The sequence below is a fragment of the Brienomyrus brachyistius genome, chromosome 12, assembly GCF_023856365.1.
Source record: "Brienomyrus brachyistius isolate T26 chromosome 12, BBRACH_0.4, whole genome shotgun sequence".
Taxonomy (NCBI): domain Eukaryota; kingdom Metazoa; phylum Chordata; class Actinopteri; order Osteoglossiformes; family Mormyridae; genus Brienomyrus; species Brienomyrus brachyistius.
The window spans coordinates 11,144,912-11,172,492 of NC_064544.1; the positions used below are offsets into that span (position 1 = coordinate 11,144,912).

The following is a 27,581-nucleotide window of genomic DNA, read 5'->3' on the forward strand; positions in this document are numbered from 1 at the left end:
TATTGAAAAACTGATACAAATCTCAGAACCGTAGCAGTTTGTGTGTGTGGCTGTTATATTTGGAAAATAGAGCTTTAGCATCTTCGTTGGGTCATGAACACAGTCATAGCACTAGCTGATAAATCACTGTCAATCTCCTGTTATATACTGTACTTGGTTTCACCGTTATACATCTCAATCCCCTTCTAAAAGAGAAATTCTTTGCCAAGCAAAAGTGATGTGATCCAGGAATATATACCATGTAACACTTAAAGAAAAAAAAGTGACAACCACTAAAAAAAAAAAAAAAAAAAAAAAAAAAAAAAGTTTTCCTGGATTCATTTGAAAGCGCAAGCAGGGGTTTCAAAATTGCATCATGACTACACATGGCATGGGCTGCGTGAATAATCTGGAACAGACACCTTAGTCAATTCCACAAATTTGTTCAGATTGAATCATAACTTCCGATTTAATACTGAAATGCCCAAAACATCCTTTTCAAAGATCCCTATTTATTAAGTTTTACTGAACGTTGTCACTGGTGTATAAAGCGTCAGCATAATTTACCAAAGAGCATTTCCCTTCAATTTGTTTATTGATGTACAGAACATGAAAAAATACAAAGTATTATCCAAACACAAAAAGAACATGTACATCCTTTTAAATACTTAACAAAAAGATATATTCTATCCCAACAGCTGTGAACAGAGTCATACTGTACAACTTCAAATAAATAAATCAAGCTCATGTTTCAGGATGACACACAGGATAGAGGCCTATGGCCCGACAGTGCCGTCTACGCTTTTGGTGGAAGGGGGAGTTGGTCTATTTAGTTGTCACAGCAACGACCAAGGGCAAGCAAGAGCCATTCTCCACAAAACCTGTGCAAAGCTCTTCTATAAGGAATTAAGTTCTACAATAAATTAAATTCTAAATAAGTTGCAAAAATAAATGCATAGCACACTGCTCATTATAAGGGGAAGCATGGTATCAATTAGTTTATACAAAGCAGAATGAAAGTCAGTGCATCTAGGCCACTCCAGCCGTCTTGTTCAATATAAGAGAGACGTCTCATCAAAACTCACCCATCTCCCTCCACCCCCATCAGAAGTCAGCAATACCTTTAAGAGATTATATGCATCACATTTTCTGTATGAAAAGTAAGCAAATTGTTCAAAAATGTGGTTTATCCATTTGACCACGCAAGTATATATTTATATAATATTTATATATAAAAAAAAAGTCTATATAGTTTTCTTAAGAGCAGAAGCAAGACTATCTACAGACCAAACAACCAACATATCTGATACACTAATGCCAGTCCATGGGACAACTCAAGTATTTCAACTTAATGTAAACTTTCAGAATGTAACTGGAGAGGAAAAAAAAAGGCAACACATTTAAATGATACAGTATGCACCAAGAAAAAGAACCCACTTTGTAACCAAGTCCAAAGCCGAAATAAAAAAAAGCATTTAAAAAGTAAAACCAAAAATAAAATAACCACCTGCCTGACATGGTTACAGATTAAGCTTAGGAGTGATCCTTCCAAAACTTCATGTAACCGACATTATTTTCCTTTACAGCTGCTTTTTGGTGCACTTGTTCAGGTTTTTATACAAAGCAGGTAAAACCATTCTCGTCTTTTACAATGAAGACAAGTCTAACAATATAGCAAATACATCACAAAAACACCATGAGCTGTCTGAAGGGATCCTTTAGGAAGAACCGATTTTTATCCCCAATCCCCCACCCCATTTAAATTTTCCCCACTTTATAATTTGCATGCATTTAGCATAATTAACCTCTTATTTGCATTTCAGCATTACAGCTGGCTATCAGCTGTCTCACATGACCAGGATGATTGGACAACCCACTGATGATTATACAAATTGAACCAACATTGCCACTGATTCTAGAATCTTAAGGTAATACAAAGATCTCAAAACGTATCTTTTACATCTCTCCAGAAATTTCAACCACTGCAAACTTCCTGGGTAAAGTTCAAAAGCTCACAAGGTGTCATATGAAGATTTCTCAAAGTATCCAAGTCAAAATATTTGTTCCAGGTCCAGTAAAAAGTTTCTCCAAATTTCTCTTTTTATAAAAATAGATGCTTTTTAAACCCACATCAAAGAGGTTCTTAGCTCTTTGGCAAGGTACTGCTTTAAGAAAAGGTATTCTCCAGTAATTGTACAATAAGCAACATTATGCAGCCAACCAATAACCCAACTCAGAATACAAAGTAGTCACAACATAAACATCAACAGAAGAGCTGCAATACAAAAAACAAAAAGGTTCTGTAAGTCACTTAAAAGGCAGATGCACTCAAGGCAAATCAAGACACAAAAAATACTAAATAAAAAAGTCACTACACAGCCTCACAAGACTAACTTTCAAAGCAGTATGCAACAAAACAAGAAAAGCTTATCAGTAACACTTTAAAAGGTCCTCCTTTAGAGACAGCATTTGAATGCGACCTTACAGGTAAAATAAAAAAAAAAGAACCTGCTGTATTCTCTAACATAATATTCTAAGAAGTTTCAAAGACTAGTGGGGGGGGAGAAATACATTGTTGGATGCTAAATATTAGTTCTTTCGTAACACTGATTTACAAAGACTAATGTATAAAGTTTACGTCAAGTTTTTTTTAATCATTTTGTAGTTTTATATAAATAATCTGAGGAGATATTAGGCTTTGTGCGTTTTGTTGGTTTTGAATGAGACCTGCAGAACTCTGTCCCCAAGGCGGTAGCCATTGAGGCTAGCAATAGCCATGGCTGCCTCGTCATAGTTTGTCATCGTGACAAAGCCAAAGCCCTTGCACTTGTTGGTGTTGAAGTCACGGATGACCTTGACATTTGTCACGGCGCCGAACGGCCCAAACATCTGCCACAGGATACTCTCATCTGCATCCGGTGCCAGGTTGTAGACAAAGATGCACCAGCCAGTGCCTGCGTGCCCAGGGATGTTGATGCCAGCCAGGCTGGTGACGCCGTCGATGGCCATGGGAGAGAACCTGCTGGAGTACAAGAGCCCCAGTTGTAGTCTCTCTGCACAGATACAGAAATTACTCCAAAATTTAAGACATTCATTCGGGAGAGAAAATGATCTTAAGTGATGACAGCCACTGACATGTATATGAAAGAGGCAGCATCCAGACTTCAGATCTGCCATATCTACATTCCAAGCATTTCCCGTAGTGCCTTGTATTCCCTTCAAAGTTTCTCACACACATTTAGCACAAGTTGACAAAAGCACTTTCTATACTACCAAGGTTGCATAAGCAAAGCAAAGGCTCAGTTTGGAGGTGCAAGTCTAGCACAACATCGATACAGCTGCTGTAACATATGGTTCAGCAGAAATTCTCATACAAGGCCTTCTGGTACACTTCACTTAAACAAAGGTTGATTTTCTGTACTGCCAGGAAGGTTACCCCAACCAAAAAAAGGCTGTGCTCTGCACTACTCCCCTGATTAATCTGTATGTCCTATTCTCAAATTAGTGTTTCATGAAGCAAATCAAGCATGACTAATTCCAAGGAGTTACTACACCTGTGCAGCCTCCTCCCACCTGCAGTGCTTCTAACCTCTCCTTGAATGGCAAATATTTGACATGAATCATTCCTGCAGTTCCTCAGTGGGCTAACTAACACAGTGTATAGGTAGACAACATCCTGGAATGATGTTTTATGCAGCTGACATCCTGCACCCAGGCAGGATGAATTGTTAAATGTTGGCCAATTCCAAAGACTGGACAGCCCAGTGGTTCCAGGTGCTTTGAGGTGAGTAAGAGACAAGCCAGCTGCACTAAATCAAATGCTGTTAGGTACCCAGCAGCACCCTTGACAAAAGCAAACCAAACCAGTAACTGGCAATAAATCCTCAACATCAACTAGTTTAAATTGCTCATGTGTTTGAAATTCAGAACCGTATGCAGAAGTACGAAGCAATACATTCACACCAGACCAATCACCTCAAGTCTTCTCTACTCAAAATGGCCCATTTGAGTTCTCCCCCCCCCCCATGCTTGCTATAGCTTCACAAAAACAAAAATATTTTTTGTGCACATTTTGGTGCACAAACAAAAATAATTCCACATTGTTTAATTGCAACTAGCACCATAGCAAGCTAGTAATTACAGTAGCTAAAAGCATCCATCGATGATCTTATAATGGAGGGAATGCATCGTTACTATTACTACTGTGATGGGTACTTTACTGTATGTGAGCAGAAACATTAGTTTTGGCTCAGGAATTGCTACTGTTCAACTCATCCAACTGCTTTCCCAAAAGTTCTCTCGCCCATACATTTAAATTCTCTAGACCTTTTAAGGCTAAATTTATAGAATTCAGCCATTTATACAATCTGCTTAACACCCAGGTATCTAACAGTCACATAACTACCAGACCTTCCAACAGCATGCACTTATTGAACTCAAATCTTGACCACTGGAGAGACCTTGCTTGCATATTACAACTATTCTGGTTGCGACTACGTCTTTAAACCATAAAATTAATGTCCACAAAATTCCTTGTCCTGACAGTTGCACCAAAATGCTAGACTTGCATGAAGATCAACAAACCATAGACAAGTTACCTCTTTACGCCGTAAGCCATGTTTAGGAGATTGTCCAACCTAAAAAAACAAACAAAAGAAAATGAAATGAAGACTCCCCCTTGGTTTAACATTTTTACACCGTCTGAAAACCTAAATCTAGTTTGCAGGAGGCATTTACATTTGGCCCAATTAAAAACCCAATAACTACCATCTCACAAACCAAGGTGCTGCATGCAGAGGATTCCAGTATGCACCACTAGTGAATGGGTTGTTGGTAGTCCCTAGTAGACTTTACAGACTTGAGTTTCAGCTTCTGGGTTTCCAAACATACCAACAAAATGACCCCAAAGAGACTTGTGACAAGCACCCCGTACAGCTGACCTGAAGCGCTGCGCCTGCTGGGCCAGGGGTCCAGGGTACCGCCGGCTGGGCGACTGATACAGCTGGGACAGCAGCGCCTGGCTTGTCTTTTGACTGGGGTTGTTGGCAAACTTGACGGTGATTGGTTCCGTGGCTCCCGGGGGCTTCTGTCCATTCAGTCCCTTGATGGCCTCTTCTGCTTCGACTCTCCTGTCAAACCTGATGAATCCGACTCCCCTGGACACACCTAGGAAGGTCCACGAATTAAGGTCGGAAACGGTCACTTCTTGCTGACGCTCCTTGGGACACACTAGTGACAAGACCGAAGTTGCTGTTCAGTGGGATATACACGTCAGTGAAAGGTCGTGAAGCACCTCTGATGGCTTAACAGCAGCCACCAAGGAGTCAGCCTTTGTGCTGTACCGAAAACCAGGCAAAAGCTGCAGAAAGGATTTAGGCATGCACACAGAGTCCAACGTTGCAAGAGCTAGAGTCTGGGAAGAGTGGGAGCAGTTTTAACATTAATACCTAGAATCACCTGAGAGGCCTCCCCAGCTGTAACCTTGCCAATAACCCATGCCCGAGAGAGAACACCCAGCCAGATATGTAGTTCCTTACGAGTATTTTTAAGGAGCGCAACCATTGCACTTCAGCACAGGAGCTCAAACAAACAAAAATAGCTACAAACATTTTAGCCCCCCCTCACACCTTCAGGGGCGTGGAATGATTCCACCTCCTTCTGCCCACTCTCCACACTGCATATTTATGTGCAGTTCCAGTGAGATTTTCTGGGCCCTATATCACCATCTTCGTTAACCGCAAACATAGCTGCGGTGCTCAGAGCACAGGCACCCTTTACTCACCGGTCACCTGGTCCACCAGGATGCGGGAGGTAATGATACGGCCATACTGGGAGAAGAGCTGCTCCAGTTCTTTCTGAGTCATGGTTTTTGGCAGCCCGCTGACATACAGATTTGCATCTCTGATGGACGCAGAGCTTGGGCGAGCATAGGAAACCTGGAGCAAGAGTAATTTAGGGAGGAAAACACATGGCATTGACAAGCGTGGCCTCTATGTAAGGCATGATGGCATTTTCCAAAAAAAAAAAAAAAAAAAAAAAAAAAAAAAAAAAAAAAAAAACTCACTGAAACAAGGTCAGCTCACAAAGTACATAATACCCAAGACCATCTGCACCTACACGTCTTTTCAGTGAATGGTCACATGCACACACACACACACAAAGCTTTTGCTACTCAAACAGCCAAAATGTCCAGGAAACTAAGTGTATAGATATCGCCTGGAAGCTGATTGTTGTACAGAGAGGATACATGTATATAAAAAAAAAAGCATAAACATTTTGCTTCTGTTGTAAATCACAGAATGACAATCCAAGTTTCCTTGAATAGGAGGGCACCTAGTATGGAGCCGTTTCTTCTGGTGTGCAGAGAAGCAATCACCTTGAAATGATACAACTGGACATTCAGCTTATACTGTAGAGTGTATATAAATCATACATATGGGCAATCTTGACTACAGTAATATGACCGTAATATGTAATACAGTAATATGACTAATATGACAAACCATATGTACTTAGATCAAAGGCAGATAAGGCCACACAATGAGTGATTTTTCACATCTGCGTTGAATAAATTAGACAACCAATCAGGATGGATTTTGCTGGGTGGCGAACAGATGTTTGTTTTACACAAAGAAAGTCAGCCAATTAGGTACAGTTGCATAAAACCAGCCCTATGCTTTAAACGTATTAAACATTGAACATACAGGTCATCTTCACTGAGAAGCTCAGATCAAGGTGCACTATGATGCAGCCAGCCCAGCCTTTACAAATTGGACTAAGGCAGTCATTGTGCCACCTCAATGTTGTCTCAATTCCGTATTCAAACCTGACACATTCAAAAAACAGGATACTGTGCTCTGTATGCAGACATGGAAGCTCAAGTCCATTTGTCACTAGATTAGCTATAAAATAATTGCACACTGATCACACCACCACAACCTGCGGAGCACTATGCAAAGTAGAGACCAAATGAAAAGCGACTCACCAGCAAGATTAAAAATCGGTTAGTTATCTTTGCCTTATGTTTCTTGGTTCAAAGATTAAAATCAGTCCAGGGCTTTACAAAAAATTGCAACCAAGACAAATGAGCTTCCCAGGCTATGCAAGCTACCATCAAAAATACTTGCCTTTACTTAATACCCCCCACAGGGCTCCACAACTTATCAAAACCATAGAGAATGTTTATGCAAGCTTTACCACCACTTTGTTCACGCAATGGCATGGCAATCATGTAAACAGGGTTTGGAGTTTCTCCATAGCCATCTATTTTGCTGTGCAAAACCGCAAGCAGGAAATGCAGGAAAAATCCATTAGTAAAATGAAAGAACTAGCCAATAAGCAGCCTGCTCCTCTTCACATGATGAGGGTGCCGCCGCCCTCATCACAAGGCCATGGTACCTCTGCATTTAGTGTCAGGACTGCTAAGCACTTCCAAAACAAGACTTCCCAGCATCAACAGAACTTGCTTTTAATTAAACCTTCAAATAGGATCCCCTTCTGGCACTCAGATCAATAAACACTCCTCCACCTCACCTCTTGGTCCTGGAGGACAGGCAACCAAGGTGAAAACTAAGCTCCTCTTCACACTTGATTTGGTGCGAATCCATGGAGCCTATTCCAATAAACTCAGTAGAGCAATACCCATGTTCGCAAAGCTAAAACTGCCTAGACCAGCCGGGTGAAAATCATTACGCAACAATTGTGTACACATCTATACAAGCTACTATAGAATTTGCTCAGGTACTTACCCATTAGGACAGGGCAACCCCTGCCCCACCCAGCCCCATCTTCAAGCCAAACAATGAAACTGTGCTTTTGATTTCAGTGTTTACTACCAAAAAGTAAACTCTTGCAATTTCTTTTGAAATGTGTTCAGAACATTCACACTGCTTGCCATATACCATTCACAATATGAACTGCACAACTAGCAAAATTTAACTGACCAGATGGGAGTTCATGCCATTCCGTTTTCAGAAGACTGTATACATTTGAGCAGAAATTCAAGACCATATATACACCCAACAAAAATGCAAATTGCCCTTTTAGACCAAAAAACTTCCAAAATCTTTTGCTCTAGATTAAGTCTATTGGGAGTTTTCGCCAACAAATGTAATCACATCAGCTGCTAGGAGTATTCTTCGAGCAATAGATAGTAAAAACTACCCAAGAGGCAGAGTCATGGTTTAGAGGCTTATCCTGCTCTGACATAGACCTCCAGGTAGGAAAATTTCCTCAAAGGCTTATGGCATTCAAAAGAACTTGCATCCAAATGCAGAGCAAGAGAAAAATCAGGATAGTAGTATGTTCCTACCTTCCGCAAAGTGGAAATTCTGCACAGACACTTCAGGTGAAGACAGATGAAAACTCTCACGTCAATACTGACCAATGGGCAGGGATGTTTTGGGGGGGGTCTTACACCATGACATCTCTTTAGATTCTTACCTTAATGGTTTTGGTCTGAAGTCTCAGCCCATTTAGTGTATTGATGGCTTTTTCTGCATCTTTTGGATCCACATAGTTCACAAATCCGTACCCAAGACTCTGCCCTGCAACACAAACATGCATCAGGTCAGCAATTTCTATTGCTTCGACATAACTGATGTTGGAACAGACTGGCTAAGGTGTAAATGGCACGTGTTAAACCCAGCAGACAAATGGCATGCATTGTCTGCAAGTTAATCACCACCAGGCATTTAGGTGACAATGCTTTGCACAGCAAGACTGCTTTATTTAAAGCAGCCCCCAGAACACAATGACCACACATACAATTACTTCACCCTGTTGCACAAATAGGACTTTCTTCCCTATTATGCATTTCATGAAGGAAACTAGCAGTAAGGACTAACAATGAGGTACCTCTGAAAAGGGAGCTCATTTCTGGCATATGAGAAAATGCAACATTAATTCAATTTTCTCCTCCTACTCCTTTTGAGCAGTCTCTAGATGGTTCAGGGTCCCGTATGAAGAGTAAACACCACTTGGAGGAAGCCAAGCAATTTCTTTCAATGGTGGCCTCCTGTTTTTTTATTTATTTATTTTTTAAAAAACGGGCATTAGTAAGCTAGACGCCCACCAGCTTGTGACCACCAAGGCAGACAGCGCCACACCTAGCACTAAACTGCATGCAATAAATTGATCTACATGTTCCATATTGTGTTTCCTCACATCTCAGTTTCACCTGGGCTGACAAAATCAAATGTGCATCATTTGCTAAAAAGGAGAGAAACTAAGATCAAGCCTTAATCAGCCATTTAACAGCTCATCCCTATTATGACAGCCTGAAAGACCAGTGCTGCACAGAGCTGATTATGTACTTGGATCAAGTAGTTAGATAAACCTATAAAAGCAACAAACATTACATTAATCCTAAGGTATGCAGGTACAGGTACAGAATGCAGATATATCAAATCAGGTTTCCAGCAGCGATATCTAGCAACAATTTCTTCTGCATACCCTTCCCCAAATATCAAGAGCCCTGCTGCTCAGAATGATAATCGTAGCTGAAAACTTGAGTGCAAGTTTAAACCCCTCCAAAAGCAGTGCCCCCATTCCCAAATATACGGGAGGATACCGTAACGTAGCAGTACAGAAATTGAAATGAGTGTCATCACTAGAAGAGATTAAAATGGCCTTTGAAAACATACGCCACTGCTCAAGCCTTGAGGCAGGTGGTGCTACTGAAGCTCTGTGCAGTGGGACATTTTTAGAAACAGCCGCAGTAGCAGTGATTAGTCTTCCGGACCCCCTTTCTCGTATTTGGGAACTGCACCGCAAACAGCTGCTCGTGCAGCAGTGACAGTAAAACACACAAGCTTAAGGAGTGCATCTTACAGGCCATTCTGGACAGTGACATGAAACAACCCTTAAAGCCTGGTGGGCAGTCCCCCCCCGCTGAGAGCCCTGAACCATTACAGTAGATGCCAAAAGGTGAAAAATGTATATATAAACACTGATTGCAGGGTACTGGATTGAGTAAAGGCACAAGAGAACATCGGCAACCAGGACAACGAAAGAGCCAAGAGAGAAACTTTTGGCATTCGCAAGTTCAGTTAAGCCCAACGGCAGTCAGTTTCATACATACATTTAAAAAAGGCCATGGGAAGATTTTTTCCTGCAATTGCTGTGAACAAAATCCATCTTGCATCCAAGCCACTGAGAAGCAGTACAGTGACAAGTCTACACTTCAATATTCACTGTTTGAGCAAGCATTTGCCATAGCTAGGAAACTAAGCTAATTGTTAATGGAATCTTCATATGATCAGCTACCGATCACAACAAATGCTGGATTGTAGCAAAATCCAAACACAAGTATTCCTGCATTTAAGAACCCAGCTCTGGCATGAGGCTGAGACTTCAGGAAGTGATGCAAATGACTCCCGCACAAACAGAAAGTCAAGGTCATTTGTGATAAACAATCATTCCTACTCCATATCCACGAATCAGTCACATAATGGTTGTTAAAAAGCCAATAAATACTGATGACCATTATGCAAGACTGACGCTATGCTGAAAAACCAGCTGTCTTTATTTAGTAGGAGCTATGCATTTCTGTCAATGTCTTATCCCTTGACAATATTTCAGCACAGGGACCAATAAAACATCAGGACCTACCACTACTGAAGGTAGACACCAAAGGCTATTGGAATAAAAGGCAGCCTCCCTCGCTCGAAGTCAGAGTAAAAATGCTGGAACTTCGTTCTACAAGCAGGTTCTGAGGCCTCTCTGCAGGTAGCCACAGCATCAAACTGAGTAATAGGTGTGCTGAGATAGTGTGTTACTCGCAATAAGGGATACAAAACTTACACACACAAATTAGCCAAAAGATGTTTAACAATTACGCAAGCCTTTAATTGGGTGAGCAGCTTGGCTTGCTGCTGGGTAGGTTTCATAACTGCTCCAACTTAAAGGGCATATAATTAGTTTTGCTCTGGTGGTGCCTTCTTTCGTCTTACTAACTGCTCATCTTAAAGCAAGAGATCCATATTTTAATTGCAGGCTGTGGGAAGCAGAAACTCAATGTGACACCAAGCATCAAAACTGGAGATAAAAACAAGTAAGCTATTTTATGAAGGAAATTTGAGAGACACCAACACTATTGTGACAAGAACCAAACCAACTCAACCATAAAAGGAATCCACTGCGAGAGATTGATACTTTACCTGTAATTTTGTCTCGTACCAATTTACAGGATTCAATTTCACCAATGCTTCCAAACAAACTCTTCAGCTCTTCCTGGGTCATGTTCTGAGGCAGATAGTTGACTATCAAGTTAGTTTTACTATCCTCTATGCTTCCCGACTCTACAGAAGAGGAGCAGTTGTTTGAGATTGTGGTGGGACCATTGGTCGTGTTGTTACAAGTTGGTCCATTGGACAGCTGTGTTTCCATGGCAGCAATAACCTGCTAAAAGAAAAAAAAATAAAGCCAAGTCAGGACTGCCAGTCCACCATCCACTAACCAAAAAACAAACAAAAAAAAGTTAAAGGATGCTCTTCAACAGCAGTGTTCTCCATCATATGGACATTTCAGTCAAGTCGGGACACCTAAGGTGAGCAATTAAAAGTCAAGTTTAAAAAGCAACATTACCTAGTTGCCTACCAAATATCAGCTTTAGATGTGGCAATTTTCCCAGATTAGACAAGGTTTTATAATTTTCCCTCTAACAGGTACCAAGTGTGTTAGAGACTTCAAGACCCACGTTTAAATCAGGTGCCAGCTGTGCAGGTGTGACATTCATGTTATTGTCAAGTTATCCAAACCATCTTATACTACCTTGGAGAAAAACCAACTCCGTGTGTATCCTCCCATTTCCCTCAAAAGTCACTTTAAAAATTACCAAACCAAGTAGTCTCCAGGACTGCCAAATATACATCATGCATCCCCGTGGCATGACACACATTCTCATTGACCACTTTAGTGTGAATCTCCACATTTCCTCTACAGATTTTCCAAGTACCTCACTGGCATCTAGTAGACCTGCCATGCTCAGGATGCGAGATTTCAAATAGAGCAAGACCAGAATCACTCTTCACAATGTTGCCTTGTTATGGCACCATGCCTGCTTATTACCAAAAATTTGAGCTTGCAACAATGACTAAATGGCAGAGCAAGTGGCTAAAGGTCAGCAGCAGCAATGTCTTGGCCATGCTGAGGAAGACTAAACAGGAACCCCCAGCAGATGTCAAGAGATGCAGTCATGCAAGCGTCATGCCGCAGATGGCGGTTACAGTCACGCAAAGGAAGGGCACTCAAAAGCCGTAAGTGACTTGCACTCTGGCTCTTTTCCAACCCAACATGGTCTACTCAACTCTTTACAGAACAGGTCAAAACAGCATATCTACTTGCACTGAAACACACATATACCCAAACTGAAGACTTCCTAACTTGTTTTTAAACAAGTTCATGAGACCTTTGTGGTAACACCTGTAATTAAGAAAAGGCAGATTCACCCAAAAAATGGGTCACCAATGGGTTTTTTTCCCATAGACAGTTTAGACTGGCCAATAAGATTAAAAATCAAAGAAATGTGATATGAACAATTATGCTCTATAAGTTAACTAGATGACTGCATGAAGAGACATCCTTTGACATTCAGTTTAAACCCTACACACTCATTTGAGCATACATATGTGAATCTGTTTGAAGTAATGTTTAACTGCACTGAAAGGGGAGGGTACAGAGGAAAAGCACATCAAAATCCTATAAAGCAAAGCAGTTTCAGACCATACCAATACACAGATATTGAACCAGTTCCCTTATTAGCTTCCATATAAATTATCCACTACTGGAAGTGTAAGCAAAATTAGTTCTTAAATATTTGATCTAGAGCTCCAGTTTTAGCAAGGACTGGTGCATTTGGTATGGTCTGAGCAGTGGATCATTAGCATTAGCCTATGAATAATAAAGATCCCACAGACCCCAGTCCAAGGCTCAGCCGCCCACGAACCACTTCTAAGCAGAGAAGCCACATCGCACAGTCTGACTGCCATGTTAGTGTGGAGTTGCCGTCTGCAATGTGGACACAAGAGAGTACTGTACGTTAGATTAAAAAGAACAAAAAACAGTCAGAGTTGATCATTTCAGTTCAAGACCTATATACACTGTTCATCCATGCATAATTGCCAGTCAACTCACACACACAATCCTAGTATCTTAATACAACTTCTGACAACACAGAAGGAAAACAGCTGTAGGGCAGGTTAAAACATTGATGAATGACAATTTAAAACTGAAGGAGTTCAGAGTGCAATATTAGAAAAGTTTATGCCTGAATATGACATAGCCAGGAGAATAAAAATGTCAAGTTATGCAAACAAGGCCTTTAAAGGAATTCTGTTCTACACACATGGAACATCCAAAACTTGCATACACCAACAGGTGAGAGACTTTTCCATGTCTGTGGTAAACCAAAAATCATCAAGTACAATCTGCAATTTATTCATAATTGTCTATCTCCTGGCACAAGAACACACTCCTGAACCATCTTTTGATGTGTTCAGTATGATAACTCATACTGTATTGAATCCCCCACAAAACTTTGCATTTTCTGTTGAATGCTGTTAGAAGGTAGGTAGACTGCCAGACAGAGTATGACATGCTAAAGATAGGTCAGGTAGTGGAGTAAAATCCCTAAAGTCCTTTAGCACCAGCATTTTACCAAAACCACAGGTATTCAAGACTAATCCTTGCTGAGAATTTAAACAAGCATATTGTGATGACAAAGTGAACATTTTAGATATTCAGGCCCTACCCACATGAGAACATTGCAATGAAATCAATTCAGACTAAAAGTTGTGTCAAAGAGTAAATTCAGATAGATTCCAGATGGATTCCATTTTGAAAATCGGGAAAGTGTTGCGATACATGTAGCACTGAAGGAAATTCCTCATTTGAAAGCATGTTAATCTAAACTTAAGGCTATGAGAAAGTGATGCAAACCACTTTTACAGGAATGGAGTTTAACCTGGTACACAACATGCCTTCCTACAACGCTCAAAACAGATAATCACCTGAGGTCCTAATTTCCATTTCAGAATTGCTGTTTAACGGGTGTTTCAGACACCTCAATATTAACACACTTCCTTCTACAAAAAAATAAAAAATACTCCCAGACCCTACTAGAAATCCTTTATGGAGTACTACAGACCACACTGATGTGTGGCAAAATGTACATGGACCCCCAGAAGCAGGGGTTATGAAATTTCTAATTCTGGACAAACTTCCCCAGTGTTCACGAAGACTGGGATATGAAATTTTCCCATTCTGATTGATTAAATACATTATCCAAAAGGGGAAAAGTATGAAAGATTCAAAGTTCCCCATCTTTGTAGTTTTTGAAACTAGCGTACACTTAATAGCACAATACCCTCCTTCTCATTTGTAAGTGTGTGATTCTACCACAAAGTATGTGCGCCCTATATGGAGTACTAGAGTTGCATTCACACCAAGTATGCCAGCACTCACTGAAAACTAATCTGCAGCAGACTGCTAGAAAAGGGTTACAATTAACAATGTCATATTTTGGCTGGGTAGAATGGGTGTTGTTGCTGCCTTAGTCTTCATACCACAACTAAGTTACTGATAATCAGTAAGTCGACAGCAAACTCATCAGTTCATTACATTTTTTGCAGTTTGCTGTGTAAACAGGAAAATGTCACCAAGCAATGTTAACAGAGTGTTAACATGGAAAAGTATGTGCTAGGTTATGTGATTGTCCGCATCCCATTGTGTGTGAAGACTTGACATGTAGACATACATTTGTCCGTGGACACAGACAGTCGCAGTCAGTGCATGCATACAGCAATGATATTCCACATCCGCATAGGGCAAATTTATTGCATGCAAGCTGTAGTGAAATGGGTAAGCTTAAGAACATATTTAAGTTTACACTTGGTTGGTATTATGGTAATACTGAATAGCATGGAATTGTGAAATCTTGGTGACAAAAATCAGGCTTTCAGGCCTAATTATGACCATTTAAAAAAAAAAATAAAAAAATACAAATTCATGTGCCCTACCACCTGGTTCAGCACTGCTGAAGATACCAGCAATACATACAGTGCTCCAATCAGCATTCTAGAATAAGGGAATGTGATACCATTCTGCAAAGGAGTTTAGGAAAACAGAGTAAATAACCACCAGGATCAGAGAAGTCTCCATCCCCACCCCCAACTGTCAAAGTCTGCAGACTTGCAATTCAGTAAGCACATGGTTTCCTTTCAAAACCAGAAGATACCTTTCCAAGGTACCAAAAAATTCCATAAGCACTCCACACAACAGTATTTATTCACGTTATTAACGTTTTACTAAGATGTTCTGAATGTGCAGCACAGTAGTTAACCAATCATTCCAAGAAATGACCTTTCAGACAAATCCATTTAAGGTTGTTTTTTGTAATATAAAGTCTATCAAAGGCTTTTCCCACTCCACATATTAAGAATGCACAGCCTGCACAAACCAGGAAGTAAAATGCTTACCTGCAGACAACCATGTTCTTATGGTCTTGGGCTGAAATTTACCCAGACTTGAGAGCTGATGGCCTTAGTTTGTTACCTTTCATCTGCAGTGTCGGCAGCATAAATTTTGGCAAAAAAAGACTCTAAATCCAGATGCAGCAGATGATTAGAAGCCTTTGACTATTATGTAGAAGCCATTTAATTCTACTGAAAAGCAGGTTAAATTTCACTTACTGCAATACATATGAGCTTGTATTTAAGGTCTGGGTTTCCTAAGTAACTGTTCCACACATCCAACCTCTATTCCTGCCCAAAATGTTCCATTACTCCCATTACTACCAAATCCCCGTTACCCCTAAAAATAGCCCCCTAATTCATCCAAATGAAAACTCTCATTCCCTTTACAGCCAAGCATCACATTTGTTCCATTAGATTTATCAGAGAAAAATCCAAATCAAAAATGCTACAAAGGTTTAGGACTGAAGCCAAATCCGGTGGTTTCTCTCTCTCAAACACACGTATGCATGTCAGCTTTCTTTTATGAGCTTATGGTTACAGTTGTGTCTGCAGCAATATTCTGATTCCCAATAGTGTGTGCCTGTTTTCCAGTGATAATGGCCAACATAATAGCAGCTAGTCATACAGCACAAAAGTCTGCAAGATGCTGACCAGCCTGAACAGTCTGCTTCATTGTTCCCTATCCTTTTGAGTGGTTTGTTCAAGTGATTATATTTTGTTCAGACTTCACATTTACATTGTTATATATAAAATCAAGAATGTGTTTCAGATTATAAAAAACATCAAAAATCCACCTGTTACATAATTGTAAGTGTGTGAGATTTTTATGATTGCTATGGAATGCCACAGGAGAACATTTTCATCAAGCAACCAGAGCTACTTTACACATAGCAAAATCTCAATGAGAAACAAAGCTTACCAAAACCATTAATGCAACACTTAAGAGCAGTGGGACTTTAAAATCATTACAGAAAACACCTACCCGCAGCACAGTAAAAAAAGTACATTGAAACCCACATAGCAAAGAGATGAGTTTATATCCATTATGACTACAAATGAAACGGTGATCAGAAATCTCAAACTATTGGGTGCGTTTCATGAGGCCAGAGGTACAGTTGCCTATGCACATCGAAGGCTTGACTGATTCATCTAAACAATGGCAAGATCTTCAGACAGAAAAATCCACCCAAGGTCAATTCAAAACCAATAACCCTGATGTGAGGTAAATATTACCTTACAGTTAAGTGACCAACTTCCAAAAAATTGCATATAAGCAGGTGACTACATTTTAAGGCCTAGAATCAAATCATATCAAATACTTTAACATGAGCAATTCACATAGGAGTATTGGGCAATAAGCAAATCAAAGCATAAATGACATACAAAAGATGTGCTTAGTGCAGAGAACATGCATAGAGCAATCCAATGCAACAGCAGGTTTGTTAGATGGACTGGGTGGTGGGACAACATGCTGCAGCAGGACAACATGATGCAACAGTAGTTGATTAGATGGGCAGGGGGAAGGACAATTTACTGACAAGGCACTTCAATGAGAATTCTGTAATCACAACAGCAAAAATGTCACCTGATGCAAAGTGCCCGAGACCCCAACACTTGGAACGTTAAGCAGGCCTTAATTTGGGGCACCCTGAGCAGTTTACATAAGGGTAGTTCAACATAGGGCTGGGCAATTAATCTGTTAATGCCTTCCTCAGTGTGTGTTCATGTACTACCCCCTTAAAAATATACTACTGCACATGCTGTCACGTGACCCCACCCCATCCAGTCTGCAACATGGAAGCATTGAGAACTCAAACACCAAGCCGAATGAGCAACTCTAGTAGCTCGTACCAAAGAAAAATGCCGTGTTCGTTTGGACACATTGTGGCTTTAGTGAAGACGACACTGAACAAAAGAGATCAAGTGTAAATACTGAGGAAAAACTGTTTCAGCTACCACAGGTAATACCAATCTTTGACACTAGCAAAATTTAAAATACAGTGGAATCCACTTGTTGTGATTAGAGTTAGTGATCAACCACTTATTTGGACCAAAAAACCTGGGACAATTTTTGCACAAATGCTGTTTAGATTTGCTTTTAGGAATCAAAGAGTCTGCTTGCAGTGTTCATTTTCGGTTCATATACATAACATATTGAAAAGTGTAAAATTACTGTAAATTTTTTTGCTTGCCTACTGCCTTGCGGAAACCTGTCTACTTCTGGCTAGCTACCTAAGGCTAATGCTACCTGCAGAGACAACATGGAGAAAATGACTGTCCAATTATGTAAAATGTATACTGTTTCATAAAATACCAAAACAAGCCAATGAGAATAAAAAGGAAAAAAAAAGCACAAGGTTTAGGCCCATTTTATGGACAATACTGGACTGGATTATAGCATATTCGAATTTCAAAATTCAGTAAATAACCTGATATAATGATCTGCTTATAGTGATCAATAACACCCCCCCCCCCCCATACAGGCGTGATCACTGTAAACGGTTCAATTTGCAATAAATCCAACCTTTTCTCCTTTAAGGAACTCGTTTACATTAAAACGAAAATGACTTATGAAAAAGGGCACATTTCAAGCAATTTATGCTTTAATTTCAGTTCAAAATATTCAATAACCATAAATGGTTCATCCATGAGTTTCCTTCAAGCATTTTAAAATCATAAGACAGTCTCATTAAAAAGAGCAGCTTTAATAGTTCAACATATTTACAGCACAAAAACTGTTAGTGAAATGAGGGCAACACACAAAAAAAATCATTTAGTCTTAGAGATAAAATGTTCAATTAATTGTGATATGAATTTGAGGTCATATCGCCCAGCCCTAGTTCAACAGCTAGAACTGAACATCCTCAAGATTATAACTTTTAATCCGAGTAAATATAGTGTTGGCAGTTTCCCAAAAATGTAGCCTTGAATTAAGGCACAACCTGAAGGCTAGAAACATACTAAGGAACTAACATCAATTAATTCACTGGAGGGGGGGGAAGCCCATGTACACAGGCAGGGATATGGAGCATGCAAAATCCAGGCTCAGACAGAAGTATAGCAAACTGGCCAAACTAAAAATGCACCATAAATGGAATGCGAGTGAGTGCTAAAGGCAATCTAGCTTTGGGGCATTTTATATTCACCCCAAGCAAGTCAAAGTAAACACCACAGTAACAAAGCCAAAGAGAAGGAATGACGGCCATCAATTCTCTTTCAGCTAAATAACCACAATATTCTGCGGATATATCTATGGGGAGCTACACTGAATCGGCACTGAACTTTCCAAATGAAGAAACGCTGAAATTTGTGCACAATTCAAAATAAGGGGAAGACGCCATTTGGATTTTTCCTGATACCAGTGCTAAGAACAGTGCCGCACCAAAACCAGTACTTTAAACAAAACTCACATACATGCAAAAAATGAAAGTTGACAACATTAAAGAATGGCTTTATTTCCAAGACAAATTTGACAAATTAAAAATTGAATGCCTATATTTACACAAATGTATATATAAAAAAAATTCACAAATAAAACCTAACTACAATAATTTAACACTAACAGCTTAAGTTTATAAACAAATAACACACATACAGTAACACCCTGGTGTCAGAATCCTTTTAAGTGAAATACAGCCACACTTTTAAAGAGTTGAGATTCAGGCATTTTAACCATGTATAAGGTAGCTACTAGTTAACAGTAGGCATCTGTTTACATGCAAGGTGCAGTGATGCTTCTGTTGCTTGAACACCAGAGAGCAAACTTCATTCAACAGCTCAGGCATTTAAGTGGCACTGAAATCTGCACTGCAGTACAGTCCGGTACATACCAATCATTTTACTATATTGGCACCGGATTTTGGTACTCAACCTTAATCAGAAGGGGGTACAGTTCCTTCGAGGGGAATAAGGAAAAAGTACCATTTGTACTTATTTGCTGAAAATGTGCACTCTACAGAGCCTCTCATTGGCAAAATTCAAAGCACTGTTAATAGGAAGCTCATTTCAACATTTGAAAAGTTTCTCTAAACTTCAAGAAAATACAAGTATGTGGGACAGTAGTTGGGGACATGAACAAACATACGAGCTGAACACCTAAAAGAACAAATCAAAAAAAATTTATACCACGAGAGAAATTTTGTTTGAATCTGAACAGTTTCAATTAGACTGCCGCAAGTCATATGACTTGGCAGTAACCGGCAGTGACCAACTAACAGCAAACCGATTCTAATGGGGCATCTTATCTCCTTAGACACAGCCTTAGAAAACTAGCTCGTACAACAGGCAATACTATTGCTCTCATTGGATGTTCTAAGAACACCCATTCATTAGAGCACAAAGCTGAACAAAAGCAGGCACATGAGGCATGGGGCTGGCTTCCTCCATAGCTTCGAGGCTCTTATTTAAAAAGCGCTTGGCAGGATCAGCCAATCCCCCAGCCAGGGGAAGGACTTTGCTGTCTGCGGCAGGCTTCCACCTCACACTGATGCTTCCATTTCAGTGTTGCTACTCAATTGAGTTCAAAACCATATACACAAACCCCCTCTGGTTAAAACCAAGGCTCTGCCACACTCTGGATTTTACTAATCCATAATTAAACTGGAAATTTAATACCATTTCATGAACAGAATTTGCATCTCTGGCCATGTAACAGGAATTCACCAAAACAAAAATAAAAAAAAATAAAATGCAATACCAACCCAGGCTACCTGCACCATTATAAACATTATAAAACTACTTCAAAATGCAGAATTCACCAACGAGTCTAAATCTTTTGTCATGGAGAACACTAGAAATCCAACAACCCCAGTCTTGAAATGTAAAATGGAGTTGAACAAACCCACCACAGCTACAACGTGTGAACCGTCAATCACTGCTTTTAATTCCAATAGCAGCCAAATGAGAGGAGATTAAACAAGTAACGGCACAAATTCAGCCATCGCTGAATTAAACATGCTGCTCCATCAATAAACAGGACCCAGTGTATACAACCACACTGGCAACCAATGCCAGATAAGTGTGTTTAAAAAATGACAGTAATCAAAAACTAGCAATTACCATTAAGCTCCCCATATAAAGCTGGGTCAAGGATATCTACCATCTAAGCACTTAACACTTTATAATTTCTCTTCACAAATCGATTGACTTAAGTGATTTATCACATTACAATCAATCACATAAGCAGAAGATGCAACATGACACTGGCATTTGGTTTGGGCTCAAAATGGAATGTCTAAACTGGCATTCTAAGTGTGTGGCAGCACCCCCTGCTGGTGTCTGCTGGGCACTGAAGGTGCTAGCCATGCCTCCCCTACTGCTTCACCAGCTGGTAGAGAAATAAGCACTGATCTGTTCTTGGCAGTGGTGGTGGGGGGGGGGTGGAGATGTCATGATATTTGCTTTCAGTACTCTCTCACACATACAGCAGCTTTGCACCAAGATTACAGCTGACCTAATGCAATTGCTTCATAAAAATGTAAAATTACTGCATCAAGAGGCTGCAATGCCAATGAGTGACTGGTATTAGCAAACCCATTTAATATTTCTAGGTCAAAAGGGTCAGAATCAGGAAAAATGAGAGTAAAACAAAGCCTCTGACCTTAGTGAGTGTATTATGGCTCACTGGTTGGCACAAAACTGAATACAAAAACCACGACAGACCATTTTTTTTCAAACTACTGCAATTGTGGTTTAAATGTGGTGGTTGTGGTTAAATTCATAACTATACTAAAAATCACACAAAGCTCAGAACAAAGATCACGAATTCAACAGCACGAGGGATTAAACGGGAAGAGAAAAAAAAAATCTGTTGAACAAGTTTGTTTTCCTTCACCCTTAATATTAATTGCTAAATGTAGCACTAGTTATATTCCAAGAGGACAGATTTTATTCCCAATAAGAGCAGCAGGTAATTAAGCAGAAATATCTATGTCATAAGCACAGAACAGCATGTTACAAGATGAGTAATTGACTTTCCTGCAATAAATTTCAGCCTGAGATCAGCCCACATTTAATAAGCTAAAATATTCCCCAACATGACAGTGTATGTAGGCATGTTAGAAGCAGGATATTCAACCGTAAAAAGCCAAATTACCACAGCATTTAGGATCAAACAGACCTTCAAATTCAAAGGACAAATTCCAAGGACAAAGTCAACAGCTATCGATGCATACACTAAAACCTTGTTACAACCGAACCCAAAAGTAGATAACGTTTACAAATTTTCCAGTGCTGAAGTGACTATGCAGACAGCAAATTTGCACACAGACACCTAGTCAGAGCACTGAAAACGGACTGTACAGAAAATACGTCTGAAACGATGGTTTGCAGACAAGCACCTTGAACGTAATTTACAGCTGGCTACAAAGAGCAAAGTACGGTGCATATATCTGAACATTATGAGGTTAGTGTGACCCCATGTTGACTGCCATTTACTAAACCTTACCTGATACACTCCACCAGAGCTATATAACCATAACCAAGGACTGCAAATAGGTTAAGGGATACACATGTCCCTTGCACCACTTAGATTAACAAGCACCATGTACTGCAAATGGGACAGAGTAAAAATCAAGTAGGGTTTGGGTACATCAAACAAACACTGAAGGGGCACTTTGGAGACCAGCATGCCTGGTCTGTGATCTAGTGCAATAGGAGTATCCATGACTCAGCATTTTCTGGGACAAGAGGTCAGTTATAGGAGGGGAAAAAAAAAAACACACTGCGCTGTTTTATTTTGGTGGAGGTAAGGGGTATAAAACTATCAACAAATGAAGAAACCACAAGCGCTATTTAAATATGCAAAATAGGAACAAAAATCAGTCATTCATTACACCTGCATAACTACTACCCTTGGGAGAAACTCATGCAAGGGATGCAGCACAAATACATTAAAGTACAACTGCTTTTCCTGTGATTACAGCCATAGCCCTCTCCCCTTTCCATAACAATTGGCTATTTTCTACCCACCTCCTTAAGGGTGGAAGAGAAGCAACTAATCCTTCTGACACTTTGACCAGTGTTTCACACAGTATTCAGTCCTGCAATTTGCAGCAAAACATTTAAATTCTCCATTCCATAAAGGTCTCAACTGAAGCTTGCCATTTTCAGAAAAAAGAAAAAATGCCCATCAACCATACATGTTGGAAAAATCCAACTGTGGAAACCTAGTCCAGCATTAGACAGTGTGAAACTACTCCTCTCACTTGGGAGCTAACCCACTCCTTACAACACGAGAGACAACCGAGGGGAACAGTGCCACCGCGCTGACAGCCACCGGCAGGGAGATTTTCAGAGACAGATGGCTGCAGCAACAGTGTGGCAACACAGTGGATCACCATCCCAGTGCTGGAGGTTCCCTCTCCCAGCGACACGCTGAAGGAGCGAAAACGCAAGATGCATCACCCAAGACGAACACCTCCAAATGTAGCACAGACAAAAAGGCAATGTTCTATACCACGTCAAAGCGACATTTCCCACTGAGCCATGAAACAAACCCAGTCAACATCACCCTATGTACTCAGCCATCGTGTAACAGGGTACAATATTAAGGACAGTGCACCGACCAGACCAGGACATTTCAGTGGCAAGCACATCTTGAATGTGTAAACTGCATTATTCGTCAAAGAAAAATATAAAAATGTCACCTGGGACATTGGGCTTCCAAGCATGTACTCAGTTAATCGCCTAGCTTACGTGACAAGATAAGCCACTGGTGAGAAACATAACTGGCCAATTACCAGATTAGAAACTACCAATACACATTTCATGTGCCCTGACAAACATGACCTTAGGGCAGATGAGTTTATGCTCTGCAATTTATACACTATAAATATTAAGACATTGGATGAAAGTAACCAAACAAGTACAGCACAAGTGAACCTACCTCAAACACCAAGCCAACAACCTAAGATAGGATGTGTAGTAGAAATGGTACAATTTCTAATGTCATTGCATTTTATCAGGTTAACTGGTTTTAAATTCACATTTATAACCAGTAACTGACAGCTACACATCTGAGGCTAAAGCGAATTTTAAAAAGGAGAGGAAGCAAATTTCAATGTATTCACAGAATTTCTTCACCACGGAAGGCGATCAAGAGAGGAATGCCACCCACAAAGCATTAATTCAACAGCATCATCCTATCAGTGATATCTTATGCACACCCCGACCAGATAATATACTGGACTTCTGATAAAGCCACAGAAAAACTTGCCAATCGTACCCTTTCGCAAGACTTACTCCAAACTAGGCCAATAAAACCATGAAGGGAATTCCGTAAACTTTGGCATAAGTCACATTTAGCGTCGAGTGCAAGCACAAAGTATACTTGTAAGGTGAATACTTCAACTTCACATTTTAAGGTTATGTTGAGGGGAAGCAAACTCCAGAATAAGTTTACCCTGTTACCCATCATATAGAGACTACCATAACATCCATTATTCACTGAGATTATATACAAACCACAAAGAGAATTAAGCTCTGCACCACTAATGTTCAATTGATTCCACTGATTAATACAACGGACTCTGTACAGCTTAGTTACAATACCACCACCCACACACCTATGCCAAGACTGGCATAATTATTAACTGCAAAAACAAAGGGAGGATGGGGGCAGTTATGTCCTCTATAAAGACTCCATAAAAAAATTAAACAGTAAAGGTATCAGTTACAGCATATTGTGAAGGACTAACATGGTTCTGCTTTTAACAGGCGCTAAAGACACATGACCATTCATCCAGCAACAGAAATACGGTCCTTTTACATTCCGCTGACCAGACCTCAACTCAAAGCAATTAGATCAACCCGGATCGCAGGCTCCTGCATGTCAAACATGGATTTCGCTAATTACCTAACCGATGTCTACAGAGCGACTCGCAGGGCCTCAGGAAACCGGCAGCAGAAAGATCACTGCAAACGAATCCTGTATGTGGAGACTCAGTCGAGCTCCCTGGACAGCTACCTCCGCATGAGGGCGGCCGTCCAAAGCCTTCCCACAGCACCAGAGAGGCCCGAGTCCACCGATTTACTTATTTTGGTGCTCATTTAACAGCTGTACTCCCGAAATTACGCCAATTTATTCTCGACTACTCCACCATGAAATGCCTCTCCTCCGTTATAATAATTGAATACGCAAATAAAAAGTTGACTCAGAAATCGACCTAGGCAGAGAATAAGGGCGGCAGGGGCGTAGATAGAGATGAATGGATAGGGGGGCTAAGTATTTATTTGGGGGGGGGTGGCAAATATTAAAAAGCTATTCATGACTTAAGCCAATAAATACAAATTTATTGGGGGGGGGGGGAGTAAAATACAATTAATGACGCCCCTGAAAAGCGACAAGAGCTCGCCGAAGTCTCACATTACCCGAGTTGCGCTTTATATAGTTTAGTAACGTTAATGTTGGACGGCTACAACAATGGGACTCATGTAGCAAAGTACCAGTCTCCCGTCTAGTGCAGGCCCTAGAATACATTTCTGCTATATACTTTGCGATTTAGTCATTGTTAATAAAATCTCGTTATTCAAACGCACCTACAAAACACATTGGGCTACACCTAATAGGGTCTCAAAAATTACCCTTAACCAGAGTCATAAAAAATGAGCATAATGACCGTCAAGCCCCGTAATTCGTGATTAAACGACCTTACACGCAAGCAAAAAGATGACCGCAGCTAGGGCTGTAAAAAGCAGAAGTTTATTACAAACCGTCGCTGGACACTCGAACGCGGCATCCGCACCAGGAACGAAGCTACATATGGCCGCTCACAGGCCGGCAACACCAGCACATGTCACAACGCTTATTCTCAACCGCAAAAGAACACCATACACGGATTTAGATTATATTTTACTACAACAAACGGGTGGGGTCTCTGGATCAGGCGTCATCTGTGGACACTTCAATGTAATATTACCATTTTAAGTTCAATACCAAAAAACTCCTGAAGCCCACTGTGAAGTAAAACATAAAAACCATTTTGAATTTTGTAAGACATCTTACAGAAACGAGTTGTTCTTAAGTTTATTAGATACACCGTACTTGTACGCAGACGCGAGCGAGTGACCCGCCTTTTTGTATACCCACTAGCTAGCTAGCAAAGTTAGCATGGTGACCTTCGACGGCCCGCGGTAACAAGAAGGACCAAACATTACGTGTCAGTACCTTTGTGGATAAATACAACTCACAGCAGTCCTTAAATAAGCGCGGCTCCATAAAACAAGTGACCGAGACGCCTGCGAAAGCCCGGGCAGGGGGGCGAGCGGCTCGGCGATGGCGCCAAATCCACAGGCGTCAACCGATAAACCGGAGAGCCAGGGGCAGGGAGCGCGCGCCTTATCGCCTGCCTAATTGAAAGCGCGGTCGCGCAGCGCGATCCATAGCTCGCGCCCCTGGGCTGGGCGCCGATGGGCTTCAGGTGCGTGCGAATCATTGAGCATTTAAAGGTGCTGATGAGCGACATTAAACAGATGCGTGAGTCTTTAATAATTACACGGGACACCACGAGAAAACGGAGTACTTGTTGCAATATAGAGCCCCCCTAATAGTGACTGACGTAACCCAACTTGATAGTATATAAATCCCTTATGAATGTGAAACGATGCTGAAAGCTGACAGCTAATACCAGCCGGTCCCTAAGCGAACAAATGCTTATAAAGTACTACAGAATAAATAGTTTAACATACGTTACGGCACTAAAAATGCATTTTACAATTTGCATATTTTGGATATATTGCGATTCTACTGTACAAAAAACGTGTACGGAATTTTTTTGTCAAAGGAGTGCCGCATCTATGATTTATTACCTATCTTGCGGTAGCGGCAGTCAACACGGGTCTACCTGTTCATGGGCAGACGTTCATCACTTCTTGGTCAATGCATAAAACCACAGACACATAGTGAAATCTGCATTCGGATGAAAAGAGACTACATGCTGAAATTCCTATTAACCGGACTATTCGGGGTAGTGAAGATACATAGAAGCAATTGCAAATTATCAATTTAATGCGGTGTTTTGAGTAGCGTGCCGGTCTTAAATGGTTTTTCATCATTTTCAGAATGAATTGGAATAAAAAATTCTGACACCATACCCCATAATCCCAAACGTGACATCCATGGTTCCGAACCCAGTGTTTCACATCACCTTTTTCATTTTCATATTTCGAATGATATTTTTATATATTTTACACCCAAATCAGAAATCACAAGTTGACAGGGGCGGGAAGAGAATGCAATTAGCAACGATTACCATTGCCCCGTCAGTATATACTAGTACCATAATTAATGCGTTTCCCTGTACCTGGGCGTTTGTCTGATTTAACATTGCTGAGCCAAGTTCCTTTCTGCGAAAACTAGGGCAGAAGGCTTGTTTTCTTGCGTTCCTGTATAGCCGAGTGGGGCTCATGCGCGCTCACACACTTGCATCCTTGCATAGGTTACATACAAATTCACAGCGTCCGTGAATCGCATCTACGTTTCCCAAGGCACAGTCGCGGCACCAAGGCTGACACGAGTGCCGATGACAATGAGTGCTATTTCAAACAAGTGATATTAGCGCGAATCACACAAAATCCAAAAACAAGCACATGCACTACTATTCTTTAAAATCCATGCCAGAAAAAAAAATATTATTAGTTATAGTTGAACCAAGTCACCTACTTTGACTTAACTATAAACATCACACCATATTTATCAATATATAAAAAACATGTCTTACCGTTTCTATAAATGAAAGATAGTGACGTCCTTACTGTTAGCCAAATATTGTCTCTTAAAAAGGCGAAACGACAAAGCACTAGGCAATGTTATACTGATGAATTCCGCCTTAGCTGAAACTTGCGAAAACAAAATAAATAAACAAGACTGCCGAAATTAAATATTTATTAAAAGCAAGACATTCAATGGACCCCTTCTAGCTAAATGAGTCAGGTAAATAAAAGGAAAATAAATGAAGAAATAAAAGGAACCAAATAATTAAAAAAAGAGCCGGCTTCTGCCTCACTCTCACTCTTACTGGTTCGCGACAAAAATAAGCGACATCACTGAGTGCGAGCCAAACCAAGGAGGAGGTTGTCTTTAAAGGGAAGGTAGTCCTGCCTTTGGATATATAGAGCCGTATCACATCAGAA

At 40.5% G+C, this 27,581-nt stretch overlaps 1 protein-coding gene across 12 annotated transcripts; it reads right to left on the reverse strand.

Annotated features, from left to right (window-relative positions):
• Positions 1 to 555: 555 nt before the first annotated feature.
• Positions 556 to 27,581, reverse strand: LOC125704737 (ELAV-like protein 2). Of its 12 annotated transcripts, none has more exons than XM_048970718.1 (8): positions 27,170 to 27,581; positions 12,897 to 12,987; positions 11,139 to 11,379; positions 8,422 to 8,525; positions 5,762 to 5,915; positions 4,920 to 5,145; positions 4,578 to 4,616; positions 556 to 2,998 (listed from the first exon to the last, which is right to left on the reverse strand). In XM_048970718.1, the coding sequence occupies exons 2-8, from the start codon at positions 12,966 to 12,968 to the stop codon at positions 2,671 to 2,673; spliced, it is 1,164 nt and encodes a 387-aa protein (XP_048826675.1). In that variant the 5' UTR covers positions 12,969 to 12,987; positions 27,170 to 27,581; the 3' UTR covers positions 556 to 2,670. The 12 variants fall into 12 exon arrangements, with proteins under 12 accessions (XP_048826675.1, XP_048826673.1, XP_048826670.1 ...); XM_048970716.1 differs by having other exon boundaries at positions 556 to 3,001; XM_048970713.1 differs by having other exon boundaries at positions 556 to 3,001; positions 11,139 to 11,382; positions 27,170 to 27,579.